This window comes from Pelecanus crispus, chromosome 13 (genome assembly GCF_030463565.1).
Source record: "Pelecanus crispus isolate bPelCri1 chromosome 13, bPelCri1.pri, whole genome shotgun sequence".
Classification (NCBI taxonomy): Eukaryota; Metazoa; Chordata; class Aves; order Pelecaniformes; family Pelecanidae; genus Pelecanus; species Pelecanus crispus.
Genome location: NC_134655.1, coordinates 8,081,052 through 8,104,264, shown reverse-complemented (window position 1 = coordinate 8,104,264; position 23,213 = coordinate 8,081,052). Strand labels below are relative to the sequence as shown.

Here is a 23,213-nt window from a genome sequence, read left to right as displayed (position 1 = left end):
TCAACTTGGTTTCAACTTGACATTACCAAGCCATTCTACAACCACATTGTGGAATTTGTATTTTTTAAGTTCTCATGACCAAGGTACCCAGCATTTCACTGCTGGGGGGTTGGGGGGGGGGGGGGGGGGGCGGGGAGGGAAATTGTTCCAAAAGACAAACAACTAATTTTTATAGCACATCAAGGGTCTTCCTCACTACAAGATGAAGCACGTTGGTGACACATTCTGCAAGAGACTTCACACAAGAGCATGCTGGACAACCAACCGTTCGCATGGGATCTGTGTCCTTCAGAGAAAGCCATCAATTAGAGTCCTTTATGAAGGATGGCAAATGGAACAGTTCATTTACAGACATTTCTAAAACAGGATTTAATAAAGATCCTTTCTTCATCGGTTGAGCTTTACACTTCCGCTGTGTAAAGTCGCAGCCAGGCATCCCAGGTGGCTGGATTTAGGTTTCATCTCTCATGCACTAAGTCAGAGGCATGTTTTGCAGTTGGAACAAAACCATTTGCAATAAGCACTGGATGGTAAAAAGCAAATTTAATCACCCAATCCAGATGAAAAAATCATAATGCTGTAAATAATACGATGTAAAGTCATGGTGAATAAGAATTATGTTGACCTACATCAGAAGTCAGCCAAAAAGCTTCAGCTTTCAATCTGCTCCAATAAAGATGACACACTCCACTCCTAAGTGCAGTTTCCACTGTAGGCCTCTGATTCGCCTAAAATTACAGATGTCGTTTTGAATGGAAATATTACATCCAAAATGTCATTAGTGATACACATCCTAATTTCTTTCCTTATTTTTGATTGTCTAAAACCACACCATTATTCACACCTCTTTGGCTTTACACAATGGGACGAGATTGTCAAGGTCACATCAAAAAGGAGTGATAGATTCAAGGGCTCAAATCTACAATAATTATTTCCTTGGCTTGAGTTTCAAATTTGCTTTTCTAAACCATAAATACCAGAACAAGCAGGTTTCAGAAATACTTCAAAATTGGTTTATTTTCTCAAGAAAACATACTCTGCAATAGGAGCCTGCAACTAGAGAGGAAGAAGCAGGTCCAGAAGGTGGTCCCCCTTCACCAGGGATGTCTGCCAGAGAGCAGTGCTGATGGCCGCTGATCCACCTTCAACCTGGGAGCTAAGGAAGCCTGTGGGGTGACCCAGCTCCACCAAAGCACTCTCACTTTCTCAGTTTTCAGATCTCCTCTGCAGGCAACCCAAGAGATTTGACGTGGCCAACTACTTCCCAGCAGGGAATCCCAGAAAGAGTAGAGTCCTGACCACTATGTGTTCCAGCTTCTTCATCCGACACCCATATCAAGGACCTCAGAAGTCCTCGCATTCAGCTGCAACTCTTGAATGCCCCAGAGATACAAAGCCTGGGAATAACCCTGCCTTTGATTCATGTTCCAGCAGTTTTCCATTGCTTATTAAATATATCCATCTCAGGGAATTTACTGTTCAAAATAAAATTGTGTCACTGAAAAAGAAATTCTGACAAGCCTTATTCTACAGAACGTGATTATATTTCTGCATTTTACCATTAGCTCAAAGACACTGGAATTATATCTCACATTACTCTTCCCCTTGGAGTCCCACCACATATATGTTTTGCTGAACATGTAAGACAGCAAAAGCATGCACGAAGTGGCTCTGCACATTGATCCAAATAACCTTAGGATCACAGAATGCATCAGCAAAACAAAAACATAATGCTTAGATCCAAGAACAAACAATTCCTGTTGTCTTCTGAAAAATCTGACCTGCTATATGAACATCAGCCTTCACAAATATTAATTCACTTCTATCTTTAAAATACTAGACAATATCCATGAACTCTCAAATAATAAAAAATAAATTTTTAAAAAAGAAAGGTCTGTGGAACACCTTTGCACTCAATTTTTTATATGTATTTATACAGTGGGATGAAAGGACCAGCATTTCTTTAAACAAACATGAACATCTGGTTAGACGATACACTGAGGTGTCCTTCGATAAAGTTGTTTTAAGCTATTCACACATCTCATGACAGAACTCCAGTTCCTAGAATTGCTAAAAATCTAAAGGCAGCTACCAGGTAAGCACAGATGGAGCCCAGAGCAGTTCAAACGCAGCTGCTGCCTGCCTGCAGAGTCACTGCAGTTTATGATCAACAGATGTTCTTTAGGTCAGAGGAGTAAGTATATACACAGGTTTCTACAAACTTGGTTACCCAAGAGACTTGATTGGCCTCTCGACGGCTCATGGTCCCTCAGGTACTCCACAGACCATTTTACAGTCTTAAGTTTTTTTTTTTCCTTCTGTGTCCCCCTCTATACAGTGGGAGGACAGCTTATAGCTAATACACACAACAGACTTGTAACATTCAAAGGCAAAAGCTCTTAGCCTAAAACTAGTGCACAAAACCTGGTACAACAGAATCTCTTTCCTCTTCCTCCTCCATTTCTAGCAGACACATCTTACTATCTTCTACTTAAAAATAACAGAAATTACAAACGCTTTTCCTTCATACGTGTATCCAAGGATGTAAAAGCACATTCTACGCACACACTTATCTTAGCCTCAAAACTTTTCTAGGAGATAGTACTGGTTTCCTCATCCTTGCCTACAGTGCTAGCAACATAACAGAACAGAGGGAAACATTTTATTTGTGTTATTCCTGCACATCACCTTCCATGTGCTGGGCAACCTGAACATTGCTTCATCTCTGGATGGTTTTCTACCATCTGTAAAATGGGCATAACTACGATGCAAACATTAGAGACAAAAAGCACTTGTATTATAAATATCATGGTAGCAAATGTTTACTAAAAACATCAAATAGTCCCATAAGACTTTAAAAAAAACCCTGCTAGGGTAACAACCACAATTAGAACACTGAAAGTCCAAAAAATAATACTACCATCATGTTTTGAGGCCTCTACTACACAGCCCTAACAAATGTTTAAACTGTATGCATGGTTACTGGATGCCTAAACAGCAGCAAGAGTGACATACAAAATATTGTACCTTAAACATTAGAAAGGAATTTGGGAACTTCAGGCTTTCCCTTTTGCCCTGTTTCAGGCCTGGTCACTGCAAGGGGAGCTGAATCCCGCCAGGGTTTGCCCTGACAAGTACCGCTTTCCCTGATGCCTCCTGCCCCAGAGGGGCTGGTAGGTCAGGTTAGCAGTCAGGGTCTGATGCAGGTTCCCATTCCTCCCACTTCATTACAGCAACAGAAATGAGACAGCCAGACACAAAAGGCTCACACCAGGTACTCCTACTGACTCCAGTTTCTTTATTAAAAACCAGTGAACAACACTTACAGCTGCCTGGATCAAATGGTCTCCTACTTATTCAATTACTATTTAATTTCCCATCTGGTATAATGGATGAAGAAATCTCAGCAGATACCTTTTTAAAGGGACAGTGATCCCTCAAAGATGCAAGCCAACTGTACCTGTTTTAAAATCAAAGTGTCAACATACCTTCCTCAAACACAAAAAAGGTGGCTAGGAATGAGTTTCCATAGGTCATATGCAGCACAACAGAGCTCTGCTTTTGTCAATCTCAAAGGTGGAGGAGGTTTAGAACAAGTCAAGCTAACAGAAATATCCTCAAGCTGCCTCCCTTCCTGCCTCGAACAAGGAACCACACAGGGAGGGCAAGCAAGAAGGAACTGATGGCAGAGGCAGGCACGGGCAGCCTGGTTACCATGTCTCAGAAAAGCAAAGAGCTTGGGTCAGCAGCTTAACTTTAATCTAAGTCTCTGCCTTCAGTGGCGGAGCACTGTATGCTTTCATATCAGTATGTATTATAAGTACTAATCATGCTTCTTGTAGGAAATGATCAATTAGATTTGAAATGGTTAGAGATTAATAAAGTACACTCTAGGGGTGACACTGCAGCTCAGATCAATTTTGCTTTCAACTCACAGATAGGCCATCATTTCTACTTTAGCGAGTTATAACAGTACCACAACGATCTCACACAGGTCTATATACTAACATTTGCACATACCTGCACTGCACTGAAAATAATTCCTTCCTTCTTCACAGGTTAACAACTTGAAACACCTAACTCTGCACCTCCTGAAAAGGGAAACCTCTAATGGCTCCTTTATTATTTGTAAAACCAACTTCTCCAAACTTAAATGCCAAAAAATAACCAAAAATGCATCTTAATTCTCCTTCCTCTATTTCCCATAGTGATTGCAACATCTACCTCACAATTTTACTGCTTGCCGCTTTCACTGCTACATTCATGGCAAAAACAAGTGAAAAGAAAGTTTCTGATACAATGTGTCACAGGGACTACCAATTTAAAACTGAAATGCATTTCAAACAACAAGCAAGGTTCTGAAAGTAGAGAAAGTTCTTCAAATTCAGTGGACAGAGATATGAGAGTGTGTATTAACATTCATACCTAGTTCAATCTAAGGACCCTTATTTACATTCCTTCAAATAAATGCAGCAGTCTGTAAAACCTGCCTTAAACATGCATTCAGGTTACGAAAACCCAAGTGCACTTCAGAACTGTTCTTGGTCAGGAGCTGACCCAAAGCTAAGCCATTACATCACAGATTCCCTATAGCTCCTATAAGTCCATATGCCCCAAGTTACCTCCGAGCCTCTGCATCTCCAACAGATGTCCCAAACCGAGCAGACATCCACCTCTAGGACTAGTGAACATGCTGAGCTTGAAGACTGTGTTCTGGGTAAGTTTGCAGCTGTATTATTTATATTTTCATTTGAACATTAGGTAAGACAGACCTTCCAAAAATATTTTCATGAACAAGATGAAACACAAGAGGTGCCAGAACAACTTTCCCTGTGCTCAGGACAGTCAGTTTCAGAGTGAGGGCACCAAGCTAGAACACACACCCTTCAAAGTGAGCATACTGCAAATACTGAAATGAAGATCTCTCTTAACATTTCTATTTAGGATCTTAAAGAAAACAAAGCAAAGACACCTTGATACATTAGTTTTTTCATTTTAAAAGGCCCCATTAGGGGGAGGAAAAGAAAGTATTATCCAGTTAAAGGCATAGAGCTGGAAGATTTCTCAGTCATGATGGTATGCCCACTAGAGGTGCAGATATTATTAATAAAGTCTTACACACTGCAGCTAGATGTGGAACAGATAGCCAAATAGCTGACATGATGCCCATTGCAAAAGTGGAAGATTATAGATTTTTAACTGAGGAAATGACATTTCTTTCATGCTTTGTTTATTTCCCCCTTTCCCTAAAGATCCTACCTTTGTGATTTACTGCAGTCTGGAACAATTTCATTGTGTTCATTTATTTCATTCAGATACAGCTGCGGTTTCCCTTTTAGGAAAGGAGTCTAGCTTTAATATTTAAGTATCAGCTTAATATTTTAATTGTTTTAATTATACATGAACTCATTTTAAACGACTGTAATAGCTAAAAATTTGAGTGTTTAAATAAGTTCAATATTTAAATCCTGTCAGGTTGAGGTCACTAAAAAAACCCCAAACCTCTAGCAGATTATTTCCTTTCTTTTTCTTCTCTATGCACTTCCCTTCTTGCTCACCAGCAAACAGAATGCCTAAACGCTGCCAGCTGTCTCCCAGATAGGTCTGTCTAGCTGCAATGCTGCTTTCTGTCTGGAGGAGAGGAAACCAAGGCTGAGACTCCCGTAACGAGGTACACAGACTACCGGTGCTTCGCAGCTTACTTGCTGGTAGCCCCCCGAGACCTGACTGAGCACAGGAGCCTGGCTCCTCGCTCCCTGCTCATCCAAACTGAACAGATGGAGAGCAGCCGTGAACCTGTGAGCAGACGCAACCATATGCAAGAGGGACTGTACATTCCTGCACTGATGACAGCTTAGAACAACAGTAATCTCAACTTTTTTTCTTTGCTGGAGCTGTGAATAACTTAACATCTTCTGGGAAAAGTGAGAGATCAGCGTGCACTGATTAGTGTTGCCACGCTCCCATTTCCTCTATGTCTGCACGTTATTTGCAGGAAGCAAAAGCTGAAAGCCTCTTTTGCATCACTCATATCTCAGAAATCAGGAGGGCTCATAGCCATGCATTTCACATCAGGGCCAGAAGTCAGCTCTTCAGGCAAATGCAATTGCAAACAAAAAGTAAATGGCAACCGTGAGTGCTCATCCTGCAGCTCCTCTAGGGGCCCACTCCAGCAGGAACAATGGACTTTTAAGAGTTAGGCTCCTCTAGGATATCCCACTCCGGGCACAAATCCATGAGTCATCTCTGAAGTACAAACACCTCCACTTCCATGTATGTCATGGTTTTCATGGCCTAAGTGACCAGGCAACAGTGCAGGAAGATTCAGCTTCATAGAAGGGAGCAGAGGGAAATCCTAGACTAGAGCACTGACAGCCAGCAGGAAAGTGAAGGTCTCCTGGAATGTCTATAGCAGACCACAATAAGTTGTTACATGACGTTTAAAAGGCACGAAATATCAAACCAATAGGTTTTAAATTAATGCGTTAAAGCACTACGTCCCAACCAGTGCAACATCAATGAGACAATTTAAGACAATTTGGCTATGCCCATACACAGCAAGGCATGGTGCTAAGTCAAGCTCTCTGTCTCCCAAGCCATTGGTGACAAAGTTGGATGCAAGTGATGGGATGGGTGAGGGATCAGAGACACACCTGCTCTTCTGGCATATGATTGCTTTTTGGGTGGTCCCAAGATAAAGAGAAGGAGAAGGAAGGCCAGAATCCCAGACCACATCCATCTGACACACTACAGAGAAGACACGAGACTCTGGCTCTGTAGTTTGGAGGTTATACTGGTGCCAGGCCTAAGCCAGTTAAGCCCTGTTAACCTGCAGAAAGACTACTACCAGCTCTGCAGCCAGCAGCCTCCTAGACACCTTGTGAGTGTCTGCCCGTGCTCCTCCACACAAGGTTGGCATGCCCTCTGGAGCTCTAGCATGCTGAGACAGGGTCTTTCAGCTCAGCAAATAAATACAGCAAGAATAAATGGCATCAATTATTCACTAATGGAATTATGTCTAGTAAGTCAAACCGAATCTATAATCTGAAAAATCCTTTGCTTAAAAAATGCAATGATTTTTTAATTGGTTTTACGTTCCCTGCTATGATTATTCAAAGCACTATATACAAAGGGCTTGGGAAAAGAAGTCACTTAATCAGATTAAAAGGAAATCACCTACCAGGCTGGGAACCTAGCAGGTCCCACATCCTCCATTTCTTTGTATAACCTCCACCTGTAAAATACCCTTCCTAGGATATTGTTAAGGCTGCAGTCCCAACATTAGCTGTTTGCTCAGTTTTACTTCTTAAAGCAGGCAAAAAGGATGACCTGCAGCTTTCAAAAAAGCTTCTTCAGAAATGCTTGTGAAACTTAAGTCAACATTACATTCACACAAATGCTTCAGGCAAATTGTTCTGTTCCCACCACAAGCAGCAATCATTACTCTGTAGACATGACAGATTTCTTCTAGAGCATCTGGAAGTTGCTGCCTGTAACAAAGAATCTGACTAGCATAATTAAATTAGCTCACCCATTTTAATTATTCTGGCACCACATCTCAAGTGAGAAGCAGCCAAACAAATTTGTCTGGCTATGAGTTTCTGTGTCATTTTGCAGCATTGCAAGGTAGTCTAAAACCAATCTGTAGCCCTCACATGCATTCCTGCTTGTCTTCTCCAAATGGAAATATGGACACCTGAATCTATAACAAAGGGCAAGTAAAGGACATGAGACAAATCTGCTTCAGTTCTGTTTTTCTCTCCCCTTCCACGAGGATTTTTTCTTCAGCAAACTTTACTTCTATGCCTGCAAGTGGAGGACCATTTCATCACCTTCTGTTTGACATCTTAGATTCCCCCACTCCTGACCTCTCTTTCATGACTCTTGCCTGTTGTCCAGCCCCTGTCTGCATTTGCTGTCTGGAGTTCACATCCTTAACTTTCTCCCCTTGGGTTTCCCTTCCTTGGCTTCGAAGGAATATTTTCCCACCAGTCCCTGAAGATGCTTTCCTAGCCAGACCCCTGTTCTCTTTTAAGGCAACTTCAGTTTCACTGATAACGCCCTTCTGGACATTCTGCCCCGCTTTTGACTGCATCAGTTTTAGTGATGCCTTTGCATTACCTGAAGACAACATCGCACCTTCTCATTGCTCCACTCCATGTCCTCTTCAACTCAGCTCTCTTTACACTCTCCCTACCCCTTAAACAAGATATATTTTATTATTTGATGTTACACACGATAGTCAACTTCATAACTGCTCTTGTACTTAACACTAATCACAATTCCGGCCACTACATAATTCTATGTATTGCTTGGAAAAACGCCAGTCTACATAAGTCAAAGACACCAATACCCTGATTTTGCTGGTTTATTGCACTAGTAGCCCAAATCTGTCTATCATCCATGTCAGCACTTTCCATGCACTGCTTCACACAGCTCTACATAACTGCCTGCACAATTTCCCTTCCCCTTTTAAGTATGCTCAGCAGCTTAGATGTCCCCATACAAATGGCCAGCAAGACCCAAAACTACAACACAAGACCACACCATCCAGAACACTGCTGCAGAGATCCTGTCCACAAGGTGTCATTTGGGCACCCCATCCACTCCGCCCTTTGCTCTCATCTGCAGCTGAAACAGTCTTCCTGCTTTCAGACTTCTTGCTGCTTACAGTGCAGTGCACCTTCCCACAAATAACCATTAAATTACTTTCCCCTTCCCACTCTCCTTTATCAAGACACCAGTAAAAAAAAAAAAAAAAAAAAAAAAAAGACCCTGAACTACAGCACCAACATGCTACAGCTACTGTCACCCTATCATACAATCACAGAATGCTTTGGGTTGGAAGGGACCTTTAGAGGTCATCCAGCCCAACACCCCTGCGGTGAGCAGGGACAGCTTTAATCAGATCAGGCTGCTCAGAGCCCCGTCCAACCTGACCTGGAATGCTTCCAGGGATGGGATCTCCACTACCTCTCTGGGCAACCTGTTCCAGTGCTTCACCACCCTCATGGTAAAAAAATTTCTTCCTTATACCCAGCCTAAATGGTCTATCAAGCAACATGGTCTCCTTGTTTCTATGTGCATTTGCCTGGCTGCACCCATCCACTATCTCTGATCTTCGACTTAAACACCACCACAAATAGTTAAAGTTCAGAAGCCTCTGGAGCATCTGTCCCTTCACAACATACAACATTTAGCAAAGCCCCAAGCAATCAAACAACAGTCCTTCATATCCAAAGACCCCTTTCAGAAAGGGACTCAAATTATCAATTTTGCTCCAAGTGCTGAAATCACAGAAACAGAAAATGTATCTCACACACAACGTAGTGGAAAAAGGAAAAGGAAAAAGAAATCAATAGTTTGTTCCACACAGCAACCTAAAAATCAGCCCATATGACAGAATGAATATTGAAGGTAAAAACCAACTACATGATCATGTACCTGCAAAGAAACTATAATTTTACTTTACATGCATTTTTCCCTTTCATCTTATACTCAACATATACCAACTCAATCAAATGAAAACAAAAAGAACCAGCTATTCAGTAGTGGTTATATTTAGCAATAGGCAGTCTAACATATTAAAGCATTTTTCCCACTGGTACTCAACCTGAATTGATACTGTCAACAGCTGCCAATAACAGAAGACATTCTGCAGAGTCAGAGAAAGCAGATTAAAAAAAAAACCACTACAATATAATTAAAGGTAAACTACCAGCTGAATGATGCTATAACCACAGGCATGTTACTTCTACAGATGTGTACTTCTGATAAAGGAAATGCAAAGGCCCTTCCTTGCAGCCAGGTGGTGTTGCCTAACATCAGTGAATCAAGGCTGCTCTAATATACAGATTATGGATCTCATAGGGGTTCCCATCCAGGCCAGTAATAGCTGTTTTGAAAAACAGGAACACCATCGCCCTCAGCAGAGTTTAGATCAAGCTCCACTGTAGCCATATCTCGATATCCACAACTGCTCTCACAGGGCAAACAGGGCTCAGGGCACAATAACCACAACAAAAAGCTGTAGACTAGCTCAATTTAGCAACATCCATTTATACTTTCTAGCAGAAAGAATTCAGCCTAGCATCTGGTAGTTCCCAGAGTAACACTTCCTAGCCTGGGATGTGACATCTAATTCTTTGTAATAGATGGACCAATAACTTTTCTCCTTGTTCTCAAGAAATACAGAAATTAAAACTGGCCACACCAACTAAAGTCAGTAATTTCTGTTTGTACCTGCATTGCTAAAAGTCTTGGCTGGAGACATTGAGGACAGTAAAATCAACGGAAGCACTCACACTTATATGTATAGCACACAACTAGTGGGAAAAAAATGAGTAAGTTAAACATGCAAGTTTAAAAGTACAACATTTATTCTGCATCAGTTACCTGCCCACATACACAAGGCTCTAGCAGACTAAAGCTATGCAACACTGCAACTAACCTACTTGTCTGCCCAAAGTCCTTCCAAACTCACAGCTTACTTGAGAAAGGCACAGTCCCATGAAATCATTCCCCTTGAGGGGGCAGAGCTGCATGGACAAGAAGTCACTTCGGGCTCTAATATAGGTGAAACATTATCCAGATGAACTGTCTAGCCTGGAAGGAGATACTCTAATGCTTTTTTGAAGTATTCTGTTGCTATTAGTGGGTTTCAAAAGCAGATGTAAACACAAACCAACTCCCACTCCCTTCCACTGCCAGAATAATCAGAGATTACCTACCCAGGAAAGCTCTTCCCAGTTAACCCTATATATGATCACACATATGGCTGGCATGACTTTTTGGAAGATGTCCTTCCAACATAAAAAAAAAAAAAAAAGAATCATCCAGACTTAAAAGTCACCACAAACCACATCCACAGTTAAGAAAAGCCCTTAGCATGAGTAGAAGATTGGATGTTAATACAATGCCAAAGTCATTATTACCTTTGTGGGTTTTCAATCAGATCTTTTTTTTTTTTTATTTTATTTTTTTTTTTTAAAATAAAAGAAAATGTAAGGACACTGTCAAATAGCTTAAAGTCACATCAACGGAACTTTATAGTGAGAAAATTCATCCTGTACATCTGGTAAGCAAACCATATTGGTCATGACTTCCTTTCCTCCCCCTCCCCCCCCAGAAGAGAACAAGAAGTATATGTGCAAAACAAAAAGCAGCCATCTAAAATGCTTGATTGCATGAGCACTAGGTCCAGATTCAAAAGTAAAAATATTTTTCTGTGACTTACCAGAATTTCTCTTTGACACAAGCTTCAAATTCGTGCTGACTACAGTACAGATCACAAGAACCAAGGGAACAAGAGGCTTCATCTTTCACTTTCTGTGACAGCTGAAATACAAACATAGATGAAGTCTGAATCACAGCTCTTCACTACAACAAAGCAGCAGCTACAAACATTTCTCAAAGAACCATTACAGGGCAATGGCTTAATCTAGTGACTTCTGGGTTTATTTTTATGCAGACATAGGAAAACATAATGGTTCAAAGTAACTGTCTATGAATAATTTATCTCTGACTACCACAGAAAAGGGTTGGGTTTTTTTAAATGACACTTTGAAAATATTATTTTGCTTAAATAAAACACAAGACTCAACTGTTTATTTGAAATAGTATGGGTCTAATCTGGCAGATTTTTGTATGTTATTTAAGGGGAAGACCCTGATGGTCATGATTAGTTTTGTCTCTATACAAACAGGCCACACACTTAAAAAAACTTCACATAGTTCAGGAAAAGATAAAGAGTAGGTTATTCATGCAATTTCTCTTAGCAACCTTATTTTCCCCACTGGTGACCTTGTAAAAGCTCCTACAACTAACTAATGCTATTCCAGAGATTTGTCCTATAAAATGAGGTAAATACAGGTGAACAAAATTCAGAAATCAATGAATGCAGGTCTTGGGATTCTTATTAAAAAGATAAAATCAGTCTCTCCTGTGAACTTTACTACCTACTTTATATTACATACATTAAAAAAAAGAAAAAATCTAGTTTAAAATTGTATTTTTAATTTTATGTAATTACTGGAACTAATTCTGTTTTCATTTACAAGTACGAGGTCATTCAAGAAAACATAGCAAGAGCAAACTGAGGCTCCTTATCTGCACTTAAAAACAGGTGGAATGAATCTGAACTCTGCAAAGCCCATTTCTCTCTCTCTCTCTCTAAATGAGAGAGAGAGATGCTTAATTATAAGCTAGAGTCCTCAAATATATGCTTAGCTTGAAGTCACAGGCCTTTAAGTGTCTTGATATATTTAGACTGCAGGAATTCCTCTCCATATCAGATACAGACTTTAGATCAGGATCCTTATTCTCAGATAAAGAGAGCAGTCATCTAAATCAGTATGAAATTAGTATTTGCACCAAAAGATTCAGCAAACACTTTACAGCAGTTTCTTTTAAACAGAAATGCACAAAACTACCTGCATTAGTAGTCAAAATGAAGGCCAACAAAACAGAATCATTCCTTAAACACTGTACCTCATCCGCCCACCTGCCCAGAGGTACCCTCAGCTGCAGGACCAGCCCAGACCCCTGCAGCTCTGAACATTTGCTCAACGTGATAAACCAGCAAGAGGGTGCAATGTCCTGCAGTTCGCTGAAAATTACTTTAGTTTGAGTTTATTACATCAAATATTCTTCCCTTGTAATTTTACTACCAGCCTACTGTTGTGTGAAGAAAATGTAAGGAACCATGTATAATCTTTTACATGATGGCAATTATGCTGCTATTCAATTATTTCAAAATTACCACTTACAACTGAAGTTTTCCCCCTCTCACCTTACTGTACTGCGAGCTATAAACAGGCAGAGGATTTTTTTTCCCCCCTGAATTCTGTGTTCCCACGGGCACTTTATGCCTATTGATTTTCCACAGTAACGATGCTAAAGGAGTTTTCAAGGAATAATACGCGCTGAAGGCTGTCTGACAGTGGTTAATGGCAGAATTAGTATTCATTCTTCCTTAACCTCTCCTTGGAGTACCAGAATCCTGAAACAAGCAAGGCCATCTTGACAGGAGAGTTTAAAAAAAAGTAATTGAACTAAATCTTTTGACAGATAATTGTAATGATGATGTTATGCTAGAATGATTTTCAAGTGTAGCTTTGCAAATTACTTTCTCCGCTTTCCTCCCTTCCGTTATTACAGCTGAAGTATGTAACTCCCAGGTCTTTTTTCATGTGGGTCCCTCCACCCCCACCCCAAATGAGCTATGCTGCATTAAACACACTTAAAAATTCCAAGCAAGTTCTGCTGGCCAACATTGATGCTAGAGATAGGGGAAAATTCTTGGTTCTGTCAGCACTGATAGGAGTTTTGCTTTTTGAAGCCCTGGCCTCACCGAAGCAGGCAGCCTCCGTACTTGCAAAAATCGGGAAAATACAGCAGGAAAAAGGCAAGAAACTACTCTGCCACCCAGTCATTCACAGCCTATCCCAGAGCCTCAGCTTGTCACATCTGACACAACCCCACTGAAGCTGGCATGAAAATACATGTCAAAGTTTGAGGTGTCATCTTTACTGTCCTAGACATCCAACTAGAAGAGGTAGGATCAGCCACACCAGTGTGACCAGTAGATCAGCTGGTTACTGTCCTGAGACAGCAGACAGCTATAGATAACAAGGCTGTTCAAACTGCCATCATAGATGACTTTTTTTAAACATGCAATTTGACAAAGAACCCACGGTACAGTATAAGATGTATTTCCCCCAGAAGACTGTCAAGCAGCCAGAAGAGGGAAGGTTGTATGTGTCCAGGACAAAGGCTCTAAGTTTGCTCAGGAGATTTCTGGGGCTGAGCCTGCCAAGACTCCCATCATGTCTCCCAATGGGAGCAGTCTCACAACGCCCTCCTCTGGGCCATTCACTCACCTATCAGGCAGTGGGACGGACTACGGACTCAAGACAATCCTGTGCTACACCTACTAGCACTTCCGGAAATAAAGGAGTGGAAGAGTCTATGAGCTGATGAAGAACATGAATAAAACAGTGTTGGCTTGAAGAGATAAGAGATGGGATAAACCAGTTAACATTCAATACCATTTTTCTATAACTGAGGCATTCTCCTCCAAGCAGGGCTGATTTTGTCATTTGACAAACTTTCCCTTCACAGGCACTGAGCAGCATTTCCCTGAGGAGCTGCTCACTGTGATGCTGCCAACTCCAAGCAGCTGTGAGTAGGGGCTCACAGCTGTAACAAGGACATAGTACTCTACTGGATACACCTCACAAGAGGGGAACCAAGTTTAGGACCGTTCCTAGAAGAGTGACGATGACATCTGACTTAATAAGGACATAGAAATACCAGTTACAGCTAACTTGCCCAGATCACTGAGGGGAGGGAAGAGAGACACAGAATAAAGTGCTTGTTGAGAAGGCTGAAAGAATCCCTAAACAAGTTAATCCAGCCCTTGTTGTGACCTGCCAGGTTGCATTTGTATCGAGATAAATAAAGGGAGGTTGCTACCATCAGAGGGAGAAATGTAGGAGAAGCAAGGTGTGACAACTTTATTCTCAATCATTCCACTGCTAACGAGGCCACCCCTTCCCTCCTCATACCGTCTGATGCTCCAGACCACAGACTTAAGGCAGCTTTCCCAGTCTGCTGTAAGCACCCAGCAACTACAAGGGGACCAGGCTACGATGCAGCACAAATTCTGTTCTTCTAACAGAAACCCTGACTCCCATATGCTGCCTAATGCCCTCCACCTGCGTTGACAAACTTAGTTCTTTCTTCTGAGTCCTCAGAAAATAGGGCTGGGGAAATTGTGTCCCATTTTCTTCACGTACTGCTTGCTGTCCTTCCAGCACCCACTTCAGCTCACACAGCTTCCCAGACTCAAAAGACTTTCAAGTGACAAGGTTAGAAGAAAGCACTTGGAAACAAGAAGGAAACTGGAGCATTAATATTCTGCACAAAACCCAGCACTGAGATCCCCAAGTTCCCGCTTTAAATATAATTTAGTTTTGCTCTAATTTGTTCCACGAGCTTTGTTTATACAGTGTTCCTTTTTAAGAGAAAGCAAGAAAAGAAAACTGGTGCATGTGTGCACTCAGGCACACGTCTGTGCACAGACTGAGATTTGCTGACACACCACGAGACTCTGTGGGTTCTGGCTTCTCCACAGAAGCTGAGATGCAGAAGGTGCTCATTAAAAACAGCAGCCCACCTCTTTAGTGGTTTCCAATTGTCAGGTTTTGTTGCTCAGAAATCTCACAGAAATAAATTACGGCTTTCACCCCACACACAAAGGATGAAATGGCAACAGTAATTCTTTCGTTGTCTTTACAGTATGCTAGATGGTGACTTCTGTTCATTTCTTTTCAAATCATTCCCCCACTCTACTTTTTAAAGCTTTGAATTTTAATATGAACTCTCTCTCAGGTCTTCTCTTCTTTTGCCAACACATCACACATTGAGCTGTTTATTACTGAAAGTTTTTCAGTCTATATAATATGCTGGATGGAAGCAATCCACAATGGGCACCAGTCCCTTTTTGCTGATATCTCAAACACAAACAAAAAAAATATTCAAGATCAGAGATGCATGCTAGTTCAAATAATGTATCTTCAGCTCTACTTGATACGGGTCACACAGTGTTCTTTGCTCTGTTGCTCGATGAGCACCAAAGATTATTTAATTTTGCCTAATTCACTGTGCATCTTCACCATCATAACCAGCCACTTAAGTTGTCTAAATACGCAACGAACATTAATTTTACAAGGCAGTGTGCATTCAGCATTCATCTTGCTGGATTTGAGCCTCCATTGGGCTCAGGTACTTAACTAAATTCACATCTGGCTAATTCTCCTTGTTCAGCTGAAATTCTATGAGAAATTTAAAACTGAGGTAAGCACAGAGAGAATCTGGCAGTGCTTGTGTTGTGAGAACTGAAAGTAACCAGCAACGATGACACAACATCTAAAACACCCGGGATTATTACTGCCTCAACAGTGCAGCAGCTGCATGATAGCAACACAAGGAAAGACCAAGGTATTGTCCTGAGGAAGCAAAGGGAACCACAACTTAATACACAGAGCACCTGACAAGGTCACAACACCAATCTGTAATGACTCCACCAAAGGCTGCATGTCTGGGTGCAAAAGCAAAGGAACAAATTGTAAAACTCACAGATCTTTTGTGGTGCGAAGGGGGTACACTCAGAATCTTATCAGTTATTTCAGAAGAAACAAACAGCACCACCCCTTAGGTGTTAACACTGAGGTTTTACTTGAAAGATTGTAACGCTTCCATTAAAAATTTAAATACCTTCCAAATGGCAACCATTGAAGATACCAACAGCAGCATCTTAAAAGCTTCAAAAGGCATCTTACAGTATAACACCAAAACAAAAAAATGGGCTTCAGTGGCAGGCACAAAAGAAAAATACTGCAGATAGCCTCCACACAATAACTTCTCCCATTAACATTTCTGGCTGCAAAGAGTAGAAGTGATTTTAGTCATGTTAAAGTGGCAATCAGACCCAACACTATGAGCAAACTGCTGGTTTGCCCTGTAGAGAGTAAACCGTGCGAGCATTAACACAAGAACCTTTTCTTGCTAGAACTTTCCGATCCAATAGCTGCCTAAAATAGTGCTCATTTATGGCAAAAAAATGAAGAACCCAAAACGAAAAAATCCTCTGAAATATTCCAAATACAGATTCCAGTATCTATAGAATCAAAATGCTAACCAGAGGGGTCAGTGATGAGCATATGATACAGGCACTCATCTAAATATCTACTAAGAAAATTTGACAAAAACCTAAGCAGCCCATCTTAACAGATTTGTGAACCAAAAGAACTAGAACTACTCAGCACTGATTAGCAGATCGAGTACTACCAGCTCACACCACATGCTGACCTCAATTCCCTAAGCAACTCACTCACACAGAATTCAAGTTCATTATATCTTCAAATTGGATTTTAAATCCCCGAATCGTACTCCTCCCTTATTGCAGCAACTCCTGCACTTGGAAGTGCAGAAAGCAACTGTAAGGAGGAACAACAAGAACAAAGGAGTGGGAAAGCTAGCTATTATTTTAAGTCTCATGCCCAGCTGCACTGCCAATGAGGTACTGATTCAGCACTACCCTGGATTCTACAGAGAACTATTGTTCCAGCCTTAACTTTGCCATATTCTAACTACACATTCCAGGATATATGGATACGCTTGTCCAGTATCACAGCTTTTGAATTTCAGTAGTCCAGGCCTTTTATAGACATTCAAAGTAAAATACATGTTGTGGGAGGAGGATTACAGCTTGTACTTCAAGCCCTCATGGTTTATGGGGGTCAATATAGTGTATCTATTAATTTACAGCCTTTTTTTTCCCCCTAGAGTAGAAGCTATTAATATTCTACATATATTTACTTCTGCAGATTGTGGTTTAATCAATACAGTACTTCAGGCAACATGAAGTACCGTAGGCAATGTAAAGTCTGTCAGACCCAGAGACTTTAGGTTTACAGAGTGGGGCTTAGCCTCTTACCACTTTGCCGAAGTACTTAGAAGATTACAGAAAAGCCAGCTGGGGGAAGAGAAGAAAATGTGAAGCTAGTCTACACTTGGAAAGCTAAACGTGTACACTAGTACTGGGGAAAGGGGAGTGATTTTAAGAATCAGCTTAAATCAGCGTAAGTCCTAGAGCTGACGCAGTTACAGCAAGACAGCTCCCAAAGCAGAGTAAGCCGCCGCAGTAATCACAGGCACCCGAGGGGAAAGAGGACCCCAGCCGCGGATGACCACGTACGCTTCCCAAGGCCGAGAAGGCCACTGGGCACTGTCCCAGGAGGGCTGAGCTGAGCTGAACTCAGAGGCCACTCTCCCAGAGCCAGCCCAGCCCAGCCAGCCAGCCCCGGGCTGCGGAGCAGCTCTGCTCAGGAAAGGAGGACTCCGAACCCCACTTTTCAGCTCTCCGGGGGTAAAAAAGCAAGTTGCTGATGAGAACCCCTTAGGCTTCAGAGTCACTGATAAACCCTGTAAATTCTGGAAAACCCATGGCTTCATCTGACTCCGGCTCTTCAGTCACCGACACCCAGAGCAAACACCACCGCTCAGGTCGTGGCCTTTTCCTCCTAAGTGCTTTAGACAATCTTGCCAGCGATCACAGGTCTCCTCTACAGAGCCTCAACCACAAAAGAAGACATTTCAGATTCAAAGAGATGAGAAAAGTCCATTCTCACCCACACCAATTTCAAAACTCAGTCACCGCTCACATCAATAAGGAAGTCTGCCCAATTCGCAGCAGCCTACGCAAGAGCATTATTAAGCCAAAAGATTAGATGCTTTGCTTCTTTCATACTCGTACCAACCTTGCTCCCCAAGCAGCTTTTGTAGAAAAGCTATTAAAAATGGAGAGAGAGACAGTTCAAAGAGAGGTCTCAGTCCTGAAAGATAGCACATCCCTCCTCTTCCACCCCACGCTGCCTCTCTCGTTCCCCTTGTGTTCCTCAAGGCTCATTACGGAGGTGCTCAGCACAAAACAGAACTCGATTTCAGACTGGGCTGCCATCTGCATGCTGAAACATTCTCTGCTTGTACAGTGAAACTGCTTCTACAGCATCTTAAAACAGTCCTCTTCCCAGGACCACACAGAACATGGACTGCAGTTGTTACAAGCGTCAGCCGTATTGACTTTATATCTGCTCCTATATACATTCATACCTCTGCAATATTTACACAATAACAATATTTGGACTATTCATGGCAAACCTGGTCCACGTTCACTCCTGCACATTAATGAAACAAGCACCGAGATAACACAACTCTGCTTGCGATGTGCTTAGAATTTCATTCCTTGATCTCATTCACGGCCACATACTTCCCTAATATATAATGCTCAAAGAAGACAGAATTAACAGAAAAAGATGACATACCAGCTGTTATGCTTCTTACAAAACACTCTTCCACAGTCTTCCACTTAGAAAACACAGTTCCAGAGAAGCAAGACAGGGCACTTTGCGCTGCTGACAGCAAAGGCAAGTTGCTTTCACTGTACTCAGCACCATCTCACAGTACCTTAAAGTGATAAACATGTTCTTGATAAGGATTTTTTTTCCTTGCATAACCAGAGCCTAGCCTTTACCTATATGTATATTGCCACATTTGTCTGGGTGAAAGTAAGAATCTAATTAAGCAAGCAAGCAACCCCTCGCCCCCGAATTTGAGAATCATGAGAAACTGCTTATAGAACATTACTTCCAGATATTTTGTGGAAACCTTGTAAACAATGGGGTTTTGTTCTGATGCAGGCCAAAATCAAATTAAAACATGTACTTTATGTGCCCTGGAATTGCTCTGCCACATAGACATCCTTGTTAATTTACTATTACATAAAGCAGTGGGAAGAGGAGTGGAAGGAACTCTCTTCCTGTAGTCCTTTTGGGGTGGAAAGGGGCTGGAAAGGAAAGAATTAGCCAAACCACCCTGCAGAAGTTTCTAACACACAATCTCTCTCCCACCAGCTTTGTCACTGAACATAACACAACCCTCAGTCCTCCACCAATTCCAAGGGGAGCTCACCTAGGTCAAGTACCAGATGCCAGAGAAAACCTTGACCATCAAAGCTAGCAAACAGATTCTCATTATTTTCAGCAAGGGCAGATTTCTTCCCTTTGTCTTCTTTTCAAGGCTGTTTAAAGGAAGATTTATTTTTAGTTGGACACCCTGAAAAGCAAATGGCCTCTTAAAGTGTCTCCTTATTTTGTGATACAGTTTAAATGTTCACTTCCCTTTCCAGCACTAAAGACCTCCTGATAAATAGCTCAGACTCACATTGTTTGAGGAAGGCTTAGAAACAGAGAGCAGACACGGTTTCCCATACAGCCCTTTAAGGCTGTTTAATAGTTGTTCATGATTTAGCATCCCTTGATATTTTCAGCTTGAGCCTCAGTTTGAAGTGAGAGATTACTCAGAGACCGCACGTTTTGGAGAGCAGGAAAAGTCCATACGTTACAAACGCTTTAGTTGTACTTCTTATTGTGAGTACAAATTCTCAGCCCTTCCCTCAGACGCACAGGTCAACACCACCAGCCCCAGCCACCCGCGGCAGCTCCCCACCTCAGCCGGCACCCAGCGGCAGGGATGACTGGCTGCACAGGGCACAGACACACTCCTTGAAACTTTTCCTCCACCTCCGGTCCCACAAGGGCATCTCAACCCAGGATATACAAAATTTGGACCAAACAGCATCTCTCTTCCAAATGCATGTAGAAGACGCTGTTCTCTGTAGCTTTAACTGGATAACTGTAACGTGCCCTTCTCTCCCCAGGAAAGAGCTGCAGACAGTCAGGGAACAAATTACTCTGCCTGTGCAAACAAACCAAATCCCTTTACAGACCCATCCCAGCCAGAGAGCCTACCTGGATGCTCCTGTCATCTCCAAGCAGGCAGAGCATCCCGAGGGGTACAGGCCTCACGTGTTGTCCCCATTTCCTCCCCCTTGCTCTCCAGCAGCCTACCCGCGCCTCTGCTGCGCTCCTCACACGCACTGCCTCCATACACAAGCCGCCCGTTTCTTCCACAGGGAACCGAAGCAAGCAGCCACCCTGCACCTCCAGACGCACACACTCTTAAATCCTCCATGGCTCGAGCTTATCGTACAGTGGCAAGGCACAACACCCATGAGATCCTGAGCCCAGCAAGCGCGCTCCTACCTGCCTCTGCTTCCTCACTCCTCTGCAGCCTCCTCTGGGCTTAAGGCTGCAAAGTCCAGATGAGGCCCAGGCCTCCAGCCTCCATCAAACCAGGAAACCACCTCCTGCCTCTCCCTCACCGCCGGTTCCTGCCTGATCAGAAGTGATCTGTGCCACAAGAACAGCCCTCCTGCTGAGCTCACCTTCTCCCCGCCAGCCTATGAATCCCTCCTGACCCTTCAAGGCTCTTTTTTGATCTGACTTCTGTTTGGAGAGTGGCCAGTCCCCCACACTGGTTTCCAACAGCTTCGGCTACTGCACTGCTTCAAAATGCAGCCACCAGACTGGCAGCCCTGGAGATTAAAAGGCGTTCCATCGCTCTGCTCTGCGAGATACGAAGCAGTTCAGACAACGCTGGCTGACACCACATATGCACAGGGGCTCCAGCAATCGTGTGCCATCCACTAAAACGGACTGAAGTTGGCTAAGTGCATTAATGTGGCACACCTGGTCTTTTTTTCTTACCTCTTGTGCAAACAAATCTTCCTCCCTTCTTCTTCCCCACCTATTTTACTGCTAAAGTATCAATCACCAAACAATTTGAAGACAAACCTCCTATGAGCTTCTAGGCACTATGAAAGTAAAAGGGTGGTCTGGAGAGAACTCTTGAGCCTTATAAACGGAACAACCAAAGATTCACCTCTCTCTCCTGTGCTCACTTGCAGCCCAAGCCGGGGGTGAGTACAAGGAAGTCTTGCTATCAGTTAACATCCTCACCCGTTCCCACCTGACCACTCCTCCCCAGTACCCAGGAGCGGGCCAGAAGCGCACGCACACCCACACCCACGCTTTCCAACATCCTTGGTCACCAGCTAGAAAGCTTTAGTTCAGTAGAGGAAGGTCTCCCCTCACAGAGTCGGATCTGGAGCACGCTGGAGGTGCAAGCTGCTGCCTAGCAACACAAGCGCTCTGCGGGGGGGTCGGAGCATGCCCCCAGCCTCCCACTGCAAGAGGTCTCCTATGCACAGAGAAACACCCCTCAGAAGGATGCAACCCTTACTAATTTCTTGGAAAGCCATCCTGCACACCACCAATTACAACCCCTGCTTAACCACGGACTCACCAAATCCTGAAGAACGCTACCTGTGCCTTAGTGAACTGCCAGAAGTCTTCACTTCTCACATTTGCTGTGTGTGCATTACACCCCACTGGCTAATGGAGCCCAAAACCCCAAATCCCAGCCTGTCCCTCTATCTCTTCCTCAGCCACTTCTCTATTACAAAGCAAGAACTTGACTCACTGTCAGACAGCATCCTCCCCAGGCTTACCTCCTGCCTCACGTCTGGCATGAGCAAAGCTTTTCAGCCACCATGTCCTCACCAAAGCTGGCCCGCTCCTACCTCCAGAGGCAAGCCCCTTCCCATGCACCACACAGAAGCGGGGCAGGCAGTCACCTGCTCTTGCAGCTGAGATACCCAACAGATATCACAGACCATCAGGCAGCTGCAGAGTTTTATCCCTGCTGAGAAATAACATCCCCTTTTAAGCACTGACAGCAAGCATTTGGGGTGAGCGCCTCTCTCGGCCGTGAATGCACACTCACACATCCCCTGGGCACCCTGCAACAGCCCTTCCCCGCTCCTGCACTGGCAGCGGCTCACCTCGCCATGCACCAACCTCTAATTCTCTGAAAAACCTCCAAACTACATGCACTCTGATGGTAATACCGTAACAGCCACCACCCCCACACACACTCTAAAAATACGTTTTTTTTTTAAAAATAATCAGGAGAAAAAAACCAAGAGAGCATCAACACTGCAGAGAAGCATGAGAAAGTACCAGGGGATCCTGCCAGGATGGGTTTGTCCTCATGGTACAAGCCTAAGTTTGGGTGTTAACCCAACAGGAGCAGAGGTTGCCCAAAGCACAGGGACCTTACCGTAACTTTGAGAAATTACAGCTTACAGCGTTTTCCACCAGCAACTTGAGATTCTTTGAATCTTGGCAGAGACGGCAGCCCAAGGAAAGGCTCTTTAAAAACAGCCACCTAAGCACTCGAGAGGCTTCGTGCCCTTCAGCCGGTTTCCACCAGACCCCACGCGAAACCAGAGAAGCGTTATTACCACAAAACTTTGAGAGGCAGCTGGAGATTCCGAGCCGCCCAACGCTCAGGACGCCACCACGGTACCTCAGAGCAGCCAAGCCTCCGAAGAGCCGGCACCTTTTCAACAGGCTCCACCAAGCTGCAACATCCCAAAAAGCAAGCCCTCGCGTGATTTCTCATTTTAAACCCCCGGCAGTAACACTTCTCCCGGGAAGCCCCACGCGTGTTCGCGGCGCCGAGCGAGACCCCCTCGACACTAACCCAGACGTCCCCTTGGTGAGAGAAAACACTCGGGGCGCCTCCACAGCCGCAGGGCCCGATGCGGGGAACCGCGGAGCCGCCGCGCCGGCACGGGCGGCCCCGGCCGCGGGCAGCCGCGCTGTGAGGGGACCGGCGGGCGCCGCGGGGGGAGCGCGGCCGGCGCGGGGCCCCCCGCCCCCCCGGGAGGCAGCGGCGGGGCTGTG

At 43.5% G+C, this 23,213-nt stretch overlaps 1 protein-coding gene across 1 annotated transcript in view; it reads right to left on the bottom strand.

Moving 5' to 3' along the window:
- The window catches only part of IL1RAPL2 (interleukin 1 receptor accessory protein like 2), a 384,489-nt gene extending 373,171 nt beyond the window's left edge, over positions 1–11,318 (bottom strand). The window contains exon 1 of the mRNA XM_075720755.1: positions 11,237–11,318. Within this exon, the coding sequence (XP_075576870.1) occupies positions 11,237–11,318 (82 nt within the window). The remainder of the gene's footprint in view (positions 1–11,236) is intronic.
- Between the last annotated feature and the right edge of the window lie 11,895 nt (positions 11,319–23,213).